Source organism: Leopardus geoffroyi, chromosome C1 (genome assembly GCF_018350155.1).
Source record: "Leopardus geoffroyi isolate Oge1 chromosome C1, O.geoffroyi_Oge1_pat1.0, whole genome shotgun sequence".
Taxonomy (NCBI): Eukaryota; Metazoa; Chordata; class Mammalia; order Carnivora; family Felidae; genus Leopardus; species Leopardus geoffroyi.
Genome location: NC_059328.1, coordinates 198,553,228 through 198,575,322, shown reverse-complemented (window position 1 = coordinate 198,575,322; position 22,095 = coordinate 198,553,228). Strand labels below are relative to the sequence as shown.

Sequence of the window (22,095 nt, the reverse complement as noted above, 5' to 3'; positions counted from 1 at the left end):
ACGGGCACAAAAATTAACATACACCAATAGAATAGAATAGAAAACCAGTAATGGATCCACATTTTATGGTAAAGTAATCTTTGACAAGGAAGGAAAAAAAATATCTGATGGAAAAATAATAAGTCTCTTCAACAAATGGTGTTGGGAAAACTGGACAATAAAAGAATGAGACTAGACCACTGTCTTACACCATACAAAAAAATAAATTCAAAATACATGAAAGACCTAAATGTGAGGCCTGGAAACATAAAAATCCTAGAGAACACAGGCAGTAACTTCTCTGACATTGGCTGTAGCAACTTCTTTCTAGATATGTCTTCTGAGGTAAGGGAAACAAAAGCAAAAATTAACAATTGGAACTTCATCAAAATAAAAAGCTTCTGCACTGTGAAAGAAACAATCAACGAAACTAAAAGGCAGCATATGGAATGAGAGATGATATTTGAAAATGACATACTGGAAACGGTTAGTATCCAAACTCTATAAAGAACTTATCAAATGCAAGACCCCCCAAAAATGAATAATCCAGTTAAGAAATGGGCAGAAAACATGGATAGACATTTTTCCAAAGAAGGCACACAGATGGCAACAGACACATGAAAAGGTGCTCAACATCAGTCCTCATCAGGGAAATACAAATCAAAACTACAATAAGGTATCACTTCACACTTTTCAGAATAGCTAAAATCAACAACACACACACACACACACACACACACACACACACACACACAATAACAGATACTAAAGAGAGTGTGGAGAAAGGGGAACTTTCTTGCACTGTTGGTGGGAATGCAAATTGGTGCAGTCATTCTGGAAAACAGTATGGAAGTTCCTCAAAAAGTTAAAAGTAGAATACCCTATGATTCAGCAATTGCACTACTAGCTATTTACCCAAAGAATATAAAAATACAATTTCAAAGGGATACATGCACCTTGGTATTTATAGCAGCATTATCTACAGTACCCAAATTGTGAAAACAGCCAAAGTGTCTATTGACGGATGAATGGATAAAGAAAAGGTGGTGTGTATATATTTTTTTTCAGCCAGAAAAATAATGAAATCTTGCCATATGCAATGATTGGACGGAGCTAGAAAGTATTATGCTAAGTGAAATAAGTCAGTCAGAGAAAAACAAACACCACATAATTCCACTCATGTGGAACTTAGGATACAAAACAAATGAGCAATGGAAAAAAAAGAGAGAGGGGGCAAACCAAGAAACAGACTCTTAACTAAGAGGACAAACTAATGGTTACCAGAGGGAAGGGGAATAGAGGGATGCAGGAATGGGTTAAATGGGTGAAGGGGATTAAGGAGTGCACTTGTAGTGATGAGACCGGGTGATGTATGGAATTTTTCAATCACTATATTGTATACCTGAAACTAATATTACACTGTATGTTAACTACCTGGAATTTAAATAAAAACTATTTTTTTAAGTATGGTTATAAAAAAAAAGGTGGGGAAAAAGTCCACAATAGGTTACTGAGATTACTAAAATTATGGATAAGTAGTATCATAAACACTTGGATTTGCTCAGTCTCTTACTTCCGGAAATTCACCTTCCTCTTTTTCTGAGCCATAGAATCTTTTTAGCTTATTCTTTCCTGCTTCATCATTTTGATTATTTTCTTTAAACTTGTTCCTCTGCACAAATAGCCACCTTTCTTTTTTCACAAAATTTCTCCCTTACTTTCTAGAGCACCAAGTAGTTTTCTGTTTTTATATGGGGGTGTTTGCTAAAACGTCAAAAGACAGACTTTGATTATAAAACAATGCACGGAAAAATTTGCTGAAAATTACTTGTACAATGTTAGTAAGATGAAATTTTGTAAGCGTATGCATATGAGTATAGATATTTCAATTCTGAGGAATCTAAAAGACTTAAGCTCACACATAAGATGATCTACCATGGCCCTTCCAACAAGGATCTTGGCGAGGGTGGATGTATGTCTGTTGCAGGTTGGGACAGAGAGAAAAGAAGGACTTCCTGTTGCCCATTTAAGGTTTAATCAGTATGACTTATTTTGAGGGGAAGGTTTTTAAAATTTTTTTCATGATTTTCTGGAAACAATATTTATTCATTTATACTAAGATGTTTTGTTTTGTCTTTTCTGGTACTGTACCCAAATGTTCTTTCACACATTGTGGTGCATGAATAAAACGTGTCACACTTCTATAATAATCATTTGGCTTCAACCCATTTCTGACTTCAATATGAGAATCCCCATTCCCTCCCTGACCCATGCAAATGCATATTCTCCTTCCATTTACCAAATCGACTTCCTGGCCATTGATATTCTCAGTCACAGTGATTTCCCCAGTCACACATACTCAGTAATTCTCCCTTAGCAAAGTTTGGGATTAAAGTGTATACCATTGATTATTTGAGGTTTTCCAGGCTATAGATCACAAATGGAGTAGAAGAGGTAAAGACTTTGGGGAACACTTGAAATGCAAGAAGAACATGATTTAAAAAGTACATAATTACAGATTCAAACTCTTCCAAATATACGACCAGCAAAAGATGTGAAAAATCTTAATAACAATACTATTATGAAAAATAATATAATATTTTTTAAATGCCTTATGCAAAAAAGTACATTTAAATTTTTCATTTCCTCGGGTAATCTTTGGATTACAATAATAAGTTTTATCACATTCTTTAATAAATTTAATAAATCATAAGAGAACATCAAGGCTCTCTTTAGTTACTAAGATAAGAAAAATGGGTAAAAATTCAAATTTTGGACAAATTTTATTATCTAGCATTTGCTAAATAGGTAGGTCTGAAATCTAGATTTCAAAAAATAAAACATTGAAATGACTTTTTCCACTAAATTAGAATTACTTCTAGATGTTTTCATAGTCTTTAAAATGAGCCTGAAAGTTTACAACACAGAATCAGTCAAAACCATCAGAGATAGACAAAGTACAATTTAGACCTCTAAAAGAAGTGTGTCTCTAATATACAGGAAGAATATGTTTCAGAATAGAATGAAACCATAACTGATTAGTTGAATGCAATCTAATGAAGCAACTTGTACTTGGGTTACAAAATTTCATCCATTCTAATCAGGCAATAAAAAACAAGGTAATAAGAGATATGATTTAAACCCAGGGGTATGCAGAAGCTGACCACTCCATTTTTAGGTCTGTGCATTATATAGTAACTCTGAAAGAGATCAGCTTGTAATGAGACTTATGAGGAAAAACTGCCTCATATGGTGGCAGTAACAAATCTTTCTACCTAGCCAGAATCAGGCTGCTCAGAAAGTCATTCCTAAGCAAAGTAATTGTCCACCTGACAACCAAATATCTTTCATTCTAAGAAAAATGTGACTGCTAATAGATATGAAGAAATAAATCTAACCTATGAAATGAATTTGGGGTCATATTCCAAAGATATTCTGAAGATATCACATCTAGAATACAAATACAGTGTCAACTTCAATCATATTAACTATTTTTAAGTATGTAGAAAGCAAAGTTATAAATTGCAAGACAATAATTTTGATACTTTTCTACAGAATAAAAGAAAAATATATATTAAAAACCAAAGGAAATAAATAATATTTAAAATGTTTAAGCATTAGGGGATCCTGGGTGGCTCAATCAGTTAGGCATCCAACTTCGGCTCAGGTCATGATCTCACGGTTTGTGAGTTCAAGCCCCACGTCAGACTCTGTGCTGACAGTTCAGAGCCTGGAGCCTGCTTTGGATTCTGTGTCTCCCTCCGTCTCTGTCCCTCCCCTGCCCGTGCTCTGTCTTTCTCTCTCTCTCAAAAATAAAATAAAAACACTTTAAAAATTTTAAATGTTTAAGAATTAGAATCTTGGAATGAAATATATACTATTATCTTAAAATAATAGACCAAAAACAAAGCATTGAAATTATTACAGAAAAACTTTTCTGGATTTTCTGTTACATAAAACTATTATAATAATCTACATAGTGAACAGAAAAAAAAACTGCAGATAATATGGCTATGACCTCAATTTCACTGGAAGACTATGGTTATGCATTTCCACATTCCATTAGGGAAGGGTATAGTGGGGATTCTTGCTGTGTATATTATTTTCATACTAAAGTATTAATAGTCACCATAAAGACAGGAAGGGTAAGAGGGAGGAGGAAGAGAGGGATAGGAATAGGAAAGAGGGAGAGACAGATGCAGAGAGAATGAGAATAGATTTTAAATTCTGTCAGAAATCAACTCACTTTTTAATACAGAATCACTTCTGCTTCCTCCTGAGATGTTTTTGGATACAAGTGCAAACAACGTAAAATCTGCCTATATGTTTCCCCTGATGTGCTTATACTCTTCCTGTGGAACATAGGAATAATTGTCATTCACTCACTTTACCCATTCTACTTTGAGTCTGGTCCTGAAGAGTAAGATAAGTTCTTACTCTTCCCCTCAGTCCCCACCTGGTGCCTGAGTCCCTCAAATATCAGAGCCAGGGGTCTTTCTCTGCCCTCTGGCCTCTCAAACACAGCCCCAACAGGCAGATATCCACTGCCCCTATCCTTAAGGGTCTCATCCTTCAAAATTCTGCACATGCACCCACCATCTCACTCACCAAATTCCTATCTCATTAATATTACAAATTATAAAACAATGTGATTAAACTAAAAAGGCTAAAATTTCATACATTGATTTTGAGTATGTCCAGAAACAATATTACACATTGATTATGGTAATTTGTTATTATAATATGCTAAACATACACTGCCACTGCAGGATAGCTTTAGAGTCAGATCTAATTTTAAATCCCAGTTCTCTCACATAATAGTTCTTTATATTCATACACTCAAAAATCATTATTGTAGCCAGATACTATGATAGGTTGGAGAAAAAGCAACGAGCAAACAGATATCGGCTCTCTAGTCTTTCAGAGCTTAGAATGAGGGAAAGACACATTAATCAAGGATTTTACTAATAAATGAAGAATTATAAACTGAGATAATGTCCTAAGAAGAAAAGAAACAAGGGTGTAGGTTCTGTGAGGTAGAGAATAACCAAAGAACCTGACCTAGAGTGAATGATCAGGGAAAAATTTCCCTGAGGAAATGATGTTTGTGCTGATATCTAAAGGGAAATAGAATGAATTAATTAGAGCCTTTAAAGTTGTTAATTCAAAAAGATCTCTCCAAAAGGAGACTCAAATTCTAATATTATATATATATATATATATATATATATGTAAAGCAGTATATATATATATATATATATATATATATATATATATATATATTGCTTACTAGATTGCTAGTTCATTAAAAGGGGTATTAAAGAATATGAATGAACTACCAGATGAAGAGACACCAAATGCAAGATATGCCTTTGGAGTTTGAGGCCTGGGATGAGGATGCATTCTGGTTCACCAACCTGAAGCTTCTGTGCTGTATTTTTTCATTTTACATAAATAAGAATAGACAAAAAAAAATTATGTGGTGAATAAGTTCTACTGGGCTAGTTGACACAATATGCCACCTTTCAAAGGCAGGTGATTTTAAGTTGGGTAAGGACATATGCAAAGGCTTGTCACAAGGAGGGAAATGATATATAAGACCACCTGAAGAAGGACAATGGGAACTTGGTGAAAGATTTGGTAAGCAATGGTAGGGCCAGAACTTCTTACTAGCACATATCTGAAAATAAAACCGAATTGGGTCAGAGAGCCAAAAAATTGAGATAGATTGAAAGATAAAGAGAGACAGAGATGCAGAGTTGAAGAGAGAAAAAAGCATGATAGCACTGCTTGAACCTTTCAGATTCAACTTCCCTAAATCCAGAACTGGCATGTGAGATTCTCAATCACATTAATGAATGATTTCCCATCTTTTAGGTAAAACCAGCTACTTGAGTTTTTATTCAAGCTAGTTTGAGCTGGGTTCCCATCACTAGCAACCAAAAGAATGTGAACTGACAGTGATTGAAGGGCCCAAACTTCATACTGTATTAACTAATGAAAGCTAGATAACCATTCTGCATTAACATAAAGTGAGCAAGAAAGACAGCATGAGGAATAAAATAAAGTAACAGGCAGGGAAAACCCATTGATATCAGTGTACAATAAATCAAGATTTACCAAGCATCTGCCTAATTCAATCACTCAAATTTCTCCAAATATGCAAAATATATATATATTAAGGAATGACTGTGGGGTTGGGGTACAAACATATAGCTCAATGAAGTAGAACAAGTCAAGGACCTGTAAGATTGAAGTATTTATGGAGACACTGAAGTCACCCTTATTTTGACAGGATCTGTGGTAGAATAAATTGGGTTTAAGAAAGAACACAAAGCTTAAAAAGGGAAACGACAAAAATATTAAGAAATAATTTAAAATTATAGGCTCTTATTATATAGTAGCAATAAAAGGCTTGCCATGTTCTGAGTTACTGACTAAATGCTATGCAGACACTTTAGTATTTAAATCTAATAAAAAGTTATTAAAAGGGGGATATTATAATCCTGATTCTATAGATGATAAATTGAAGGTCAGAGAAATTAATTTCCTCAGGTTCCAAAGTTAGTAAGGGACAAGGCATGGACAACATGACTCTAAACCTCATACTTCTGATCAAAAAGGTTAAAGACTAAGAGTGTTTCCATTTTTGCATAGTATTTTGTTCTCTGCTGAGGATGAAAAGACTTCAAATCAAGAAATGTAAAAAATTTAGTCCAAGGGTGCCATTAGTGACTACTAATGCAAATATTCCCATAAAAGAACCAAAACTTAATAGTATTTAAAGAGGAATTAAATGGTATTAGGAAAGGAAAGTCATTTCAGATAAAGATTTGCTGGTTATGGGTAACATGAAAAATTCAACGTATAATACAATACGACTAGTATTTTGACCCTCAAATAACTCATAAGCTACCTGAGTGAATAAGACATTACATTTAATGGCATGATAAGAGTGAAGCAATCTAATAATACAATTTTATTAAAAAAATTTTATTTGTGTTAAATTATATAGATTCAATGATACAGTATCAGAAGTCTACAGTACTACACATTTTATTCATTGTTTGACATATGGGGCTCAAATAAATTTGACTGTTTTCAGAAGAAAGCAACACTGATCTTTTCTGTCATCTCCCTTCTTTCTCAAGGCCACCACTACCCACAGACATTTCCTCTCACTAGCTCAAGTATTAAAACCCCAAAAATTATTTTCAATTGCCACTCACATCCTACACATCACTGATGAAAAGCTGTAGCAAAATGTGTTTAACTAATTTAAACAGCTGATAAATAACAGTTTGGACTAAAACTCAGGGCTTATGACTCAAAGACTTTCCGCTGTACTTTGAGCTACATCTGACTGACTGGAAATTTGAGAATGACTTAGGTCTCAAAACTCTAGTTAATCAGCACATAGGAATTAAAAGATACAAAGGATATAGGGAATAAAAGACATTTCTGCCTTTTATAGAAGGGAAAGAGGGTAACAAAGAGAAAGTTGAACTGGTTCCAAAGACTAGTGTTAAACTATTTGTCCAAGATTATAGAGCTTGCAAGTAGTACTAGGATTATTAAGAGAGCATGGACATACATCTTAAAGATTGCCTACTCTGGCCCTAAATATATATTGTATGACCTTGTTATTTGATGGAACACATTAAAATAAGTAATTTGATATACTCAAGTGAGCTCAGGCTTGTTTTGAGTCCCAAGTGATTGGTGCAATGTGATACAATTCTGTCATTTTATTTTATTTTATTTTATTTTTCAAAATTTTGTTTAAATTCTAATTAGTTAACATATAGTATAATATTAGTATCAGGAGTAGAATTTATTGATTTATCACTTACATATAACACCTGGTATTCAACACAAGTGCCCTCCTTAATACCCAACACCATTTAGCCCATCCCCCACCCATCTCCTTTTTGAGAAAGGAAACCATCAAAATCATAGAGGACAACAAAGGCAGCAATCTCTTTGACCTTGGGCAGAGCAACCTCTTCATGAACATGTCTCCAGAGGAAAGGGAAACAGAAGCAAAATAAAGTATTGGTACTTCACCAAGATAAAAAGCTTCTGCACAGTGAAGGAAACAATTAACAAACCTAAAAGGCAGTGTAAGGAATGGGAGAAGATATCTGCAAATGACATATCTGATAAAGTGTTAGTATCTGAAATCTATAAAGAACTTATCAAACTCAACACCCAAAAAACAATCCGGTAAAAAAAAAAAAATGGGCAAAAGACATGAATAGATGTGGGGAATAAGCTTAGGATTTCCCCAGGCTTGCACTGATGGGTTAACAAGACATAAAGAATTAGAAAGCCATAGGATGTTCACACCCAAGTTTGGGTAAACAAGATTGGTGAATAGGTATAGAGAGGGCAGGGCAAAGCCCCCAATATAGAACAAAGGTATATGAGATAAACAAGATTAGGTATTCAGGGTAGAAATGCCCCCCAACTTAGTACTATAAAAGAAAGCTGCTTTCACAGGAAGGAAGGACAAAATTAGGTAAACAGGTAAAATAGGGCTAGAGACCATTGGGGTGGAGAGGCAATTGCCCAGAGCAGAGCTGATTAGCAAAAGAAAGGTGCCTTATTGACCTTGAGATAGCATGTACTGTCTTTCTAGTCCCCTAGACCAGTTTAGGTAAACAGAGGTGGTGCCTCATGTCTGCTGTAAACAACTTCCCCCCAACCCCCACCCTCAACAGGATTTTGCTTTGTTTTAACCCAAACCCCTAACCCCACATATCTCTAAAACCTTTTTTCCCTCTCCCATGAGTAAATGTTCACAGTTTCATTGTCTCTTTGCGCATGTCCATCACCATGTTTATAAGCCTTCTAATCCTAATAAAAACGGAGCAAAGACCTTTAATCAGGGTTCTTGTCTTTTCCTGGACATTAGTCATCTCTCGAATTTTAATTCTGCATCCTGCTTTCTTGTTGGACAAGAAAGAACTCTAGATGCAAAGTCTTTTGCATGCAAAGTGTATGACAAATACACTTTTCCAAAGAAGACATCCATATGACCAACAGACAACGTGAAAAGATGCTCAACATCACTCATCATCAAGGAAATACAAATCAAAACCATGATGAAATATTATCTCACACTTGTTAGAATGACTAAAATTAACAGCAAAAGAGACAACACATGTTGGCAAGGATGTGGAGAAATGGGAACCCTCCCATATTGCGTATTGGGAATGCAAACTGGTACAGCCACTCTAGAAAAGAGTATAGAGTTTATTCAAAAGTTAAAAATAGAACTACCCTATGAGCCAGAAATTGAACTATTATTTACCCAAAGGATACAAAATACTGATTCCAAGGGGTATATTCACCCTGATGTTTATAGCAGCTTCATCAACAATAGCCTAATCATGGAAAGAACCCAAATGATGAAAGGATAAAGAAGAAGACATTGTGTGTGTGTGTGTGTGTGTGTGTGTGTGTATACACATATACATACAACGGAATATTACTCAGCCATCAAAAAGAATGGAATCTTGCCATTTGCAATGGCATGGATGGAGCTGGAGTGTATTATGCTAAGTGAAGTAAATCAGTCAGAGGAAGACAAATACCATATGAATTTAAGAAATAAAACAGATTAACACAGGGGGAGGGGAAAAAAAAGAGAGGGAAGCAAATCATAAGAGACTCTTAACCACAGAGCAAACTGAGGATTACTACAGGGGTGGTGGGTCGGGAATTCTCAGTCTTTTTAGATTTAATAAATATTAAATCAAATTATATTGAGTGCCATGTGCATGAAAAATAACCAAATAACTAAATTAAATAATCATTTATCACTAAGTACATTTTACCCCGCAGTTTTTCCATATCAGCTTTAATTATTTGCTTAATTTAACTGCATAATGAGACAGGGGCTTTTATTTTATGTTTGTTTCAAGTTTTTATTTAAATTAGATTTAGTTAACATATAGTGCAACATTGGTTTCGGGAGTAGAATTTAGTAATTCATGACTTAAATAGAACACTTAAAAAAAATTTTTTTTAGGAAGAGTCTATTAAAGAATTTCTTTATTAATACAAAACATACAAACTATTAAGTGCTAAGAAATTTAAATATCTAAGTCATAGCAAACAGGTGGCAATTCAACATCCAGGGTCGACAGAACACTTGGAGACTGCAACAGATTAGACTCCCATGGTTTAGAGGGCATCTTCAGAGGTGAAGGGGGGCCCAGGTGTAACAGCTTTTCAAGTTCCCTCTCCTCATCAAGGATCATGAGAGGCACTCCATTCAAGGGGAGGTGTGCAATCTGGTGCTCTTCAGGCAGGTCAAAACTCTCAAAATCTAAAGGATTGAAGGGAAAGAATTTTTCTATTTCAGGATAGGTGTCATCCGAGGCTGGAACAGTGCTTTTTGCTTTGACAGTCTTCTCAGTTACCTTTTTGGCAGAGAAGTTTGGCTGCTTCTGTTTGAGAGGTCCATTGTTCTTTACTGAATTTTCGGTGGCTCTGTTGACAGTTCCCAAAGCCTTTCTGATAACTTTAGGCAAGGTTGCTTGAGCATCCAACATTTTGCCTATGCGTGGTGTTGAAACCTGAGATCTCCCACCTAAAGTTTTGACTGGAGGCTTAGACCGCAGCTTCTGCCCGTCCTGGGAGCCACACGGGTGCCCGGTTCTCCATTTTCCTTATCAACAAAGATCAGGGTAGCCATTCTGGATCAGGACCACTCGGTTCGCCCAGGTAAGAGCCAAAAAGAGCATTACAAGTAGAGTTTTTATTTTCTGCTCAGCACTATTTCCCTCAAGATCACTATCTAGAAAATAAGATGCACCATTTCTTAGATGAATTTTATATCCAGCAAAGAAAGTTAGATTTGCACTGGATATTTTAATGTTAGCCATTTTCCAGAACAATCTTTCATGAACTATCATTAAAAATCACACAAGATATTCAGTTTTGACAACTAGAGTTGGGATACCCTGGAATATACTCTTACAATTTAATATAGCAATTATCCCTGAAGAGTAGCATCATTGTCCTTGCTTTTAATGCTTTGAAGAAACAAATCCAATATGAATTATTTGAAATTTAATCTTTAACTTCATTCATATTAAAAGGGGAAAAAAAAACTTTGGCCATTCATTCCAGGAACAAAATATCAAGCAAAATATTTTAATAAGCATGGCCTTTTAATGGGTGTGGCATATACATATATGCCAATTCTAAACTTTTAAAGATCAGTTTATGGAGAAAATTTATGGAGTTAATGGTAATACAAGAGAAGGTTATAATATCTGCCTTCTAGAAAGAGAGTAAAAATATGGATAAAACATCACTATAGAAACTAGTCAGCAGTGCTAATATATAAGTCAAATTTTTGTGAACATTTTTTCTATATAAATTATAGATTTTCTAAACCTACAATCTAATGAAAAATGAGCCATAGGAAAGAAGAGAGCTGGATTTTAACCTCATACCAGATATGCCAAAATAAATTCCAGATAAACTAAAGATACAAATGTAAAATATAGGGGTGCTTGGGTGGTTCCATCAGGTAAGTCAGACTTCGGCTCAGGTCATGATCTCCCAATTCATGGGTTCGACCCCTGCACTGGGCTCCGTGATAACAGCTCAAAGCCTGGAGCCTGCTTCGGATTCTGTGTCTCCCTCTCTCTCTGCCCCTCCCCCACTCATGCTCGCTGTCTCTCTCTCTCTCTCTCTCTCTCTCTCTCTCTCTTTCAAAAATAAATAAACATTAAAAAATTTTTTAAAAGCAAATGTAAAATATAAAATTATAAGAGTATCTGCAGAAAATTTTGGTGATTATTATAGTATTTGAATGAAGAAGAACTTTTATGAAAATTTCAAGAAAAAATCCAATAAAATGACAGATGAATTTGACAAAATATTAAAATCTTCTTTGGTGAACACTATCATAATACAATTGAAAATAATAGCAGAAAACTGTCAATAAAATTATTTACATTATACATAGAAGACAGGAGGTTAGTATCCTTATTCAATAACTAAAATTTATAAATTAAATAGAAAGTAAATAAATGATGTGCAAATATTTCATTAAATATTAATTATAAATGGCCAATAAACATAAGAAAATGTTTAATTCACAAATAATCCAACATTTTTCTTTTGTCCTACTGCAAATTTGATAAACACATATTGGTGAGACCTGGAAAAATGAGCACTTCCTCCTTTTTAGGAGAAGTATATTTTCTGAGGTAAATTTTGCAGAGTATATATATTTTACATGAATATACTGCTGGACAGAGAAATTCCAGTTAGAGAAAGTTATACTATGATAATGTAGCAAAGGTCTTCATATTTGCCATTCAACTCCATTTCCCCTTGTCCTGGTCTCAGCAGTCATATTGTGCTTGAAGAAATTATTCCTGTATTAGCAAGCAGTCTTGGTTGGAGTCATCCAAGACATGGTACCTTCCAAGGACAGACCCAATTTAAGCTGGCAAGATACTTCTCTGTAGAAACTTAACATTGAGCCAGTTGACATAAAAACTGAGAAAGAACAGAATTTAGTCATCCCAAGAGTACAATACTGTGGCTTCTCTTCTTTCAAACTTTTATTTATATGACTTACTCATTTCCTTCCAATAAATTGTTATCCTTTCACTAAGTTGACTAAGTTTATGCTGCTTACAACCACAAAGCCATGACAAAGAAATCAATAATTGACTAAAGATATATGTGCAAGGGTTTTAGTGGCACTTATTTACAATGTCAAGGAAATATAGAAGAAAGCTTAAATATTAAAGATTTATGTTCTTTTTTTTAATGTTTTTTTTTTTTTTTTTTTTTTTTTTTGAGAGAGAGACAGATCATGAGCAGGGGAGGGGCAGAAAGAGAGAGAGAGATGGAGACACAGAATTCAAAGCAGGCTCCAGGCTCTGAACTATCAGCACAGAGCCCGACAAAGGGCTCAAACTCATGAACTGCAAGATAATGACCTCAGCTGAAGTCAGACATTTAACCAACTGAGCCACCCAGGCGCCCCTCAAAGATTTATGCTCTAAATAAATTATGCTACACCCAAATAATGTCATGCTAGGCAATTATTAAAGACAATTATGTGAAACAGCAGTGACTGACATGGAAGGATGTACTTCTATTACTTTGGAATTCTTCTACAATAAAGCGTTGTCCTTTCTCCTTTATTTATACACTTATTTAGTCACCTGTTTAAGTTTATTGATAACAGTACTGACTCGTGTATATTTATTACTCTTGGAGTTATAAAACAATACCATGTTATTTGTCCAAACTGTTACAGCTTTGGTTACTGGTAGCTCCTTCAAGTTAACTTCTATTTCCTGTGTCCCTTTGATATGCCCACGTGTTTTTGTCCTTTGCTTTCTGGCAATACAGTATACTACAGGCTCATTATATATATGTTCCTGCTCCAACCCTAGCATCATTTCTCCAGAGAACCCTGTTCCCTTTCATTGATAAACGGATACCACCATTTTTTACACAGTAAAATAACATATCAGCATATAAAACAAGATTACAGATCTTTAAAACTCATTAATTAATGAGCTAAGAAATCATATAGAATGTTAACATAATAGTATATAGAATGTTAGTATTACAGTAAAAGTAGAGATATAGAACTTTTGCTGCAACAAGGTTAGACATCAACCACACATTCTCCTCCTGCCTTGAGTGTCTCCTTTATTTCTGACAAAAACACTAGACAAATTCCTGACCCCAAAGGCCACAATTTCTGCTTGTTTTCAAAGACTCTCTGAACTAACTATAAACGTTCCCCTAACCCATAGTAAGGAAATCAATAAAATTTGCAGGCCAGATTCCCAGCCTACCAGAAGTTTCCTTCCTAAGCAAAAAGCCAAGGAGGAAGACAAGCCCCTGAACAAGACCTCTAAAATCCCAGGTTCTCAAATGTCAATTTCTGTAAGGATGTCTTTAAAAAACTGAATAGTATAGTATCTCTAGAGTGGGTCTCCACCTGTGTAAACAGAATATCAGCCAGCTCATACTGGTATGTAAATGTGCCATGTATTTTCATATCATTAGAGTCATTTAGGTATCAGGAAATCAACATGTTCAAAGTTAAAGATTGGCTATTAAACAAAAAATAGAGAGGTATACTTTAAAATAAGCTATAATATCTAAAAAAAGATAACTCCTTCAGTAAATTAGCTATAAAGAGAAGACTGCTCATTTCATTAATTGAGGTTTTTTTCAATAATGTATTTCAATATGACTCTGCTAATTCAAAGAACAGTTGTGTCCATCTTGTCATATTAAGTCATAAAGTCAGGTTTTAAAATGAGTATGATTAAATGTAGATTGAAATTGTTGGGTCTATAATGGGTAAAATGACATATTCTTTCACAGAAACTATTTCATTTTTAAAAGACATTTCATCTTCTCTTGTGTCTGCTGATAATAATGACTTGGCCTAAAGTATCTTATGAAGCACCTAAGTGTTTTTGAGCCCTTCCTTTCCCATACTTCTTCCCACTTTTTGTTTTTTCCAATCTCTTTTCTCATGTTGCCCCTGAAAGGCTCAAAGCATTCACTATAGTACTGAGTGGACTTACTTTCCTCTAAAATAACCCCTTGCTCCATCTCCTTTTCTCACTATCTCTAGAGTAGGTATATAGGGAAATAAAGTTTTCCATGCGAAGTGCTCTTCAAGCTCCTTCATCATATTTTAAAATTTAATAACCTTTAAGGCCAATTCTGAATACAGGAAATGTACACAGGTAAAATGCTCTGTAAACATAAGGTATCTTTGATAATACTAGTTTTCACTAAGGACCTTCATTATAATAAGGCAAATGTGGGAAAACTGTAATGAGGAGAAAGCAAAGGCTTTCTTGAGGCAGTCTTGAATTTGAGCTTAGCTTTGCCCCGTACTAATTGGATGATCTGGAAAAAATTAATAAAACTTCCTGGGCTTTAGTATCCTTATCTACAAAATGGAAATAACATCTCCTCTTTCAGGACTGTTGAAAGAACCAAAATTAAATAACATATTTAAAGTATCTGTATTGGCATTGTAATTTTAGTGATAACAGCTAACAACTGAGACAGAAACTGTTATAAAACAGTTTAAGCTTCACAACCACGATATGTGGTAGGTACAATTGTTAGCCCCTTTTTAGAGATGAAGATATGAAGTCACAGAGGATCTAGTTAATTGAACCAAGGCCACACAGCTATTATGTGAGCAATCTAGCATCTGAGTACAAGTACTATCACTCTCTCCAGAGTCTTTGATCTTCAAAACACTGCTGTACTGTCATTAATTTTACGGCAACCTTGCCTTGTATTGAAATATTTTAGTATAGTAAATAAATACTAAATATTTTAGTATTTATTGGGTACATCTAATATTGGGAGTTGAACATAAAAAGAGTAAAGCTAGGTTTGGTCTATGTATGGGAATTTCCTTCTGCATACTCATTTCTATCCTTGGAGAAATAGGAGCTAAGACATTCAAGTTTTAGGTAGCAAGAATGTATTAGCTCAAAATGAAGCACAAAATAAAAGTCAATTTTGTTCTGGTCAACCAAACCCAGAGAGAAGAATGATCTATAGATGCTAAACCAATGGTAACTAAACTGTGATTCTTCAGCCTGAGTCTTGTGAGGAAATAGGTCACTAAAAGACACACCTGTCATATTTGAAGCAACAGCCTGGAGAAAGAAGTACTAGTTCGTCAGGCTCTGGGCTGATGGCTCAGAGCCTGGAGCCTGTTTCCAATTCTGTGTCTCCCTCTCTCTGCCCCTCCCCCGTTCATACTCTGTCTCTCTCTGTCCCAAAAAATAAATAAACGTTGAAAAAAAAAATTTAAAAAGGGGCGCCTGGGTGGCGCAGTCGGTTAAACGTCCGACTTCAGCCAGGTCACGAGCTCGCGGTCCGTGAGTTCGAGCCCCGCGTCAGGCTCTGGGCTGATGGCTCAGAGCCTGGAGCCTGTTTCCGATTCTGTGTCTCCCTCTCTCTGCCCCTCCCCCGTTCATACTCTGTCTCTCTCTGTCCCAAAAAATAAATAAACGTTGAAAAAAAAAAAAAAAAAAAGAAGTACTAGTAAGAAGATAGCCTTACTGTGATAGATAAGAGCTGAGGCAGGGAGGAGAAGTACTTAGAGCTGTTATAGACTGAGGCTGCTATTGGTGATGTTATTTCCACTTCTGGAGGCTAAGGCTCTGAGATCAAATGCTAGCCCTCAGGTTTGCACCAAGATTAGAAAGATGGTACACAGAGGGCTAATCTTTGATCTAGAGAAAACATTAACTCCATGCCAGTCAAGGAGTAAAATACACAATCTACAGGAATCTTCTATATTGGGTCCGTAATTAGAAATGGCACACCAGGGTGTATGGGGGCAGTCATAGAAGAAAGTGGCACTGTGATATCTGGTACCATTTCATGTATTCCTATCCATGTACCAAATAAATAGCCAGGTGGTTCTCTGTGTATGTGAACATGTATGCTTAGGGCTATTATTTCCTTTTTTTTTTTTCTAAGTGCTTTTAGAAAAGCATGATTAAATTTTGAAAAAGAATTTTTAAAAATGAACCAAAAGTTACCAAAGTTAACCCAGAAGACATTCTATAGCAAATATTTAATGCTTCCAGAAGCTCTAAAAGGGTATTAGGTTATTAAAAGAACTATAAGAGCCTTATGTAACAGAATAATACAATATATGGTTGCACAAAATAACCTTGGGAAACTTATTTAATTCTTTCAAGAGTATTAAGGCAACTCATATTCCTATATTCACTCCTTCATTGCTGCATAAATTCTAAAATCCCTTCTTGGCGTTTGTCTTTTAAAATAAAAATATGTATATATGTCTTCCAGTTTACAATAACAATCTTGTGAGTGATAATGCACTCGTTTTGCTTCATATAGCACACCATTTTCTTCTGCTCTCTTTTTGTCATCTCAAAAATGGGCAATATCTGTCTCTGAAGAAAAATACAGCATATGAAGTATGAGCACACTCTCTAAGGATTATCTGACAATGTCTTGTGATAGATTATTCCAAACAATACATATAACTGCTCTTATCCTTCATCATCACATCAAATGCATCATTTATCTAGGGTTTATTTTTCCATGAAGAGTAAGTTCCAAAAGAAGGCAATAAACATCACTGCAATTTTGACATGCATTACAAATGTCAGCGGGAAATACGTCACGTGTTAGGCAACAATGGAACGAAGATATGGTATAAATGAAAATTTTAACTAATATATATTGCTTTTACTATTGTTTCATATTTGATAAAGTGTATGTATAATTTAACTTTATCCTGTATCAACTGAGAAGGCAATAATATCCTTAGGGATTACTATAAATGCAATATCATTTGTTAATATGCTTTAGGAGCAGGAAGAAAACTACATATTAGTAGTTGCCCTACTCCATTCTTTTGAATGTGAAAATCTCACCTAGAGATCAAGTTACTGCAGTAGTTGAAATAAAATGTGTCCTTAATATGACTTGTTCACAGTGATCTCGTACATTATTAAATGATCATTTTGACGTTGAACATGTTTTAAATCACACTTTCAGTTCAAAACCTATAATCTAATGTACCAAACCACAAGGTAGTCCATATAACAATAAGCAGTAACAATTAGCATATACATAATGTAAATGGTTACTAGTGAACTAGGAATTTATCCAAAGGATACAGGAGTGCTGATTCTAAAGGGCACAAGTACCCCAATGATTATAGCAGTGCTTTCAACAATAGCCAAATCATGGAAAGAGCCTAAATGTCCATCAACTGATGAATGGATAGAGAAGACGCAGTTTTATATACAATGGAATACTACTTGGCAATGAGAAAGAATGAAATCATGCCATTTGCAGCAACGTGGATGGAACTGGAAGGTATCGTGCTGAGTGAAATAAGTCAGAGAAAGACAGATATTCTGTTAAGTTTCTCAAGTTCCACATAGATATTTTCACTCATATGTGGAACTTGAGAAACTTAACAGAAAACCATGGGTGAAGGAAAGGGGAAAAAATAGTTACAGAGAGGGAGGGAGGCAAACCATAAGAGACTTTTAAATACAGAGAACAAACTGAGGGTTAATTGGCAGGTGAGAAGAGGGGAAAATGGGTGATGGGCATTGAGGAGGGCACTTGCTGTGATGAGCACTGGATGTTGTATGTATGCAATGAACTATGGGAATCTACCCCCAAAACCAAAAGCACACTTTACACACTGTATGTTAGCCAATTGGACAATAAATTATATTAAAAAAAATAGCCATGAGTGGCTTTAATGCACAATTATTTTAAAGGGAAAAACAATATTCATTCTAAAAAAATGTGCACCTTTTAAATGTTATCGGACCTCATTGTTTCTTGAAGACCCGCCAGGTCACAAGCGCCATACAAATATTATAAAATTCAGAATATGATCCTTTTTTATAAATACCTTCCTTCTTGCCCTTATTTTTATTTGACCTCAATTCATGCTACTAAAATAATCTTCTAAGTAAGAGCATATTAGGGAGAAAAATGGTGGTATAATGGGAAGGGCAATGGATAAAATATTTAATATAAAGAAAAATAAAAGGTATAATTCCACAAAGATAAAGAAAACAAAACGGAGAATTGAGAACAAGAAAGACTGATTGAAAACTACTGAGACAGGAAGCAAAGAAAGGGAACTTCAGCCTAGAATTCTCACGGAGGGGGTACAGTTCAAAGAGAACTACCTTGATCTACATATCCACAGAGAGACTGGGACTAGGAAAAAGCAAGCAAGCTTTAGAATAGCAGTGAGAAAAGGGGCTAAAAATACAGAGCTCACTGCTCTACACAGAACAATTAGCTCCCCTTTACTCCCATTTCTCATCTCTATTCCTACCCCTACCATACTATTACTGCATCATAGAATGATCAGGAGCTAGGTAATTAGATCTTGAGGGGAAAAATGTTCTTTTCTAAAGAAATGATCAAAATGCTGGAAAAACTAAGAACTAAGTCAATCAATAATTAGTATAATTAATATAGATGTTGGTATCCCAAAGCAAAGTCCCCTGAATTCTGTCATTTAAAAGCCCTAGAGCAAATGATCAGCTGCTTACCCATGCATCCTATATCAAGTTTGCCAGTGGACAAACCCAACTAATCCACCAAGAGATCCGGCTGAGGTTTTATATTGAATCATTCTTAAAAGAAAACATACGATCAATAAACAGAAGCCACTTAAGAAGAGAATCCTGCACCATTACAGAAAGCAAAACATATTTAAAAAATAATAGCAAGATTCCAGATAAAAGAGTAGTGCCAGGGTCAAAAGATATTACCAAAAAATCTAATTATTGCATTCATTAAGAATACATTGCATTCATTAAGATCAAGTAAGCAAGAATAAGAGGTCATGGAAAAAATTCCAAAATAAGAAAGAACTACCTGAAATAAAATGCCTCATTCTCAAAATAAAAATTTTCAGTAGAAACTAAGATGTGAAATACAAAAGAACATATCAGTGAAACAGAGGATTAATACACAGGAAGACTAAAAAACAACTAAGAGTTCCAACAAAAGAGAACAGATAAAAATATAAAAAGTATTTGTCAGACAAATGAATCTACAAAGTCGAATTGCCCTCCTAAGTGATAAATAAGTTGACTTAAAAAGGGAAAACAAAAACCCTAGCATCTAGACTTATAGTAAAATTTCTGAAAACCACAAGTCACAAAAGACAAGAGGATTAGATTGGTTTCAGACTCACTATTAGCATCATTGGATGGTAGAACACAGCAGATCCATTCATTCAAAATTCTTTGCCAAAATTTTTCAGTCTGGAATTTCATCTTTGGCCAAAATTTAGATTAGCAAAAACTGCATATTTTCTTACAAAGTTAAGAAAGTACGTTAACAAAATGCAAATGAACCCCAGTAAAAAGGAAACAAAATATCCACCCAAGAAAGCAGCAAATGGAAATACCAGGATGATATCTGAACAGCAGACCTAGAGAGTAACCACTCCTGACAGAACTGGAAGGAAGAAGATCTCCAGGAAAATGCTAAAGCCAGACAGTGTGAAGAGTAGATTTCATAAACAAATAATGATATGACTGAGAGTTTGCAAACACTTTAGGACACAATAAAGGAACAGAATAAGAGGAAATACAAAGGCAAAGAGAAACTTTTAAAAAATGAAAATCTGCACTGGAAATTCAGCATCCAAATATAAATCAATCAATTGTTATTAGAACAGAAAATCAGTGGGCTTCAAAAGAAAAACGTAATATACTCCAGGTACTAGACATAAAAATTAGAAGTATGGAAAATAAGTATACATTTCTTCTTTCTACAGGAAACTATAAAGGTAATTACAGCTTTAAGTTGAAAAATCTATGCCAAAAAAAAGCATGCTACAAATATGAAGAAAACTAATATCTGGATTAATTTTGAGTATTCACTGGGGTGTGAAAACAGGACACTATATACGTGGACATTCTATTTTGAGTATCCCCAAAGATCTGAAATGAAAGGAAAAAAATTTATTGTCAGAACTACTTGGCTCCATAAATATATATATATATATATATATATATATATATATATATATATAATGACAGCAATAGAAGGGGAGTTCGCTACTGTTCAATTTTTAGAAACAACCTAGAGACAGAGAACAAAAGATGTAAAAATTGGTTACAGATTAGAATGTAAATGTTATCAATCTTGAAAAAATAGAATATCGCTGCTAACAGATGTTAGGAAATGTAAGGGAGAATGAGAGGTAAAAGAATGGAGAGGAGCTGTAATAGTGTGATCTTACAAAGGAAAGACACAAGAAATACTATAGTTGCATGAATACAAAGATTTAAGTATGTCAGCTGTTATTAAGCATTTTATTCCATTTATAAGGAAAAATAGAGTGATATAACTATATCAAGAGAAGAACAAGAAGGTTAAAATAGTAAGTGATCTAAATTTTCAAAGAACATAGTAGAAGTCAAGTAATTAATAATATCTGAAGTTGGTAAGAAAAAAAAACACTAAATTGGAAGGAAAGATCATTGATTTAAATAAGAATCAAGGATACACTTTTTCATATGAAAACACAATAAGTGAAAAAGGTGTTTCCAAATTAGGCATATGTGCTCGCTTCGGCAGCACATATACCAAATTAGGCATAATATGGTCCCATTTTTGCGAAACCAAAATAAGCAATGCATATGTTAACTGTGCATTAACAATCGTGTACTTTTAACACATATATTGCCACCTAAATAAAGAGTGAACTATTTGCTCAAATGATAATAATAGCTACCTCAGAGTTTCATCACACAAAGATCTGCCCCTAATGCATTTTGAGAATCTGTGTAAATAGCAGTGTATGGCTCACAGACAATTCATGTGTGTGTGACAGAATCAGGCTATATTCAAAGTCTCCCCCTCTTCTACAGACTAGAATGTTGGAAATGTAACTTATTTAGATTCCTTGGAGAACTTAAAATCTTTCCCATACTCCACCCCACCCCACCACCCTACTCCCCCACTGAGTAAGGGGCTTCTGGTGCTTCTGTTTTCTGGCAACTTCAGGCCAGTAAACTCACTACACATGGTGTCCTGCACATCCAGGTGACCATTCAAGATGTTTGACCCTTCTGGCTTTCTACTCTCTTGTCTCTTCATCTCATCTTCATGCTCTTACATGTTTGATCAAACCTTTCCACTGCATGCTCAAATCATTCATATTCTGTGGTTAACACACTCCTCTGTTCTCAACATGTTCACAAAGTACTATCTTTAGCTTAATGGGAACCAGTTTCCATCCCACAGGCCCTCGTCTCTCATTGCAGTGGAGGGTCTTCATTTCCTCATACCACAAAAATTAAATTTCCAATGAGAGTAGATAAAATAATAAAGTAACTGCATGCAGTTTATAAACCTATTCTTCTGCTACAAAGTTTCCACTATCTGATTCATGAGAAGAAGTAAAAAAATAATTTTTGGAAAATAGAAAACTACTGAAAATGTGAGAAAATGGCAGTAGGTAGGAACAGGGATACCAAGGAAGAGGAAGAATCTTGGTCTTGAGGATTTTACATGCTAGATCAAATGGCTTTTATA

General features: G+C 34.8%; 2 protein-coding genes across 4 annotated transcripts in view; both read right to left on the bottom strand.

The window, feature by feature from the left end:
• SPAG16 (sperm associated antigen 16) overlaps window positions 1-22,095 on the bottom strand; it is a 995,967-nt gene that overhangs the window by 867,117 nt on the left and 106,755 nt on the right. The gene's annotated exons all lie outside the window — the stretch shown is intronic.
• On the bottom strand, window positions 10,022-10,699 carry LOC123599420 (securin-like). Its single transcript, XM_045481134.1, is given in 2 exon segments — window positions 10,022-10,630; window positions 10,633-10,699. Coding segments are annotated over 2 exon segments (603 nt in total). The 5' UTR covers window positions 10,685-10,699; the 3' UTR covers window positions 10,022-10,079.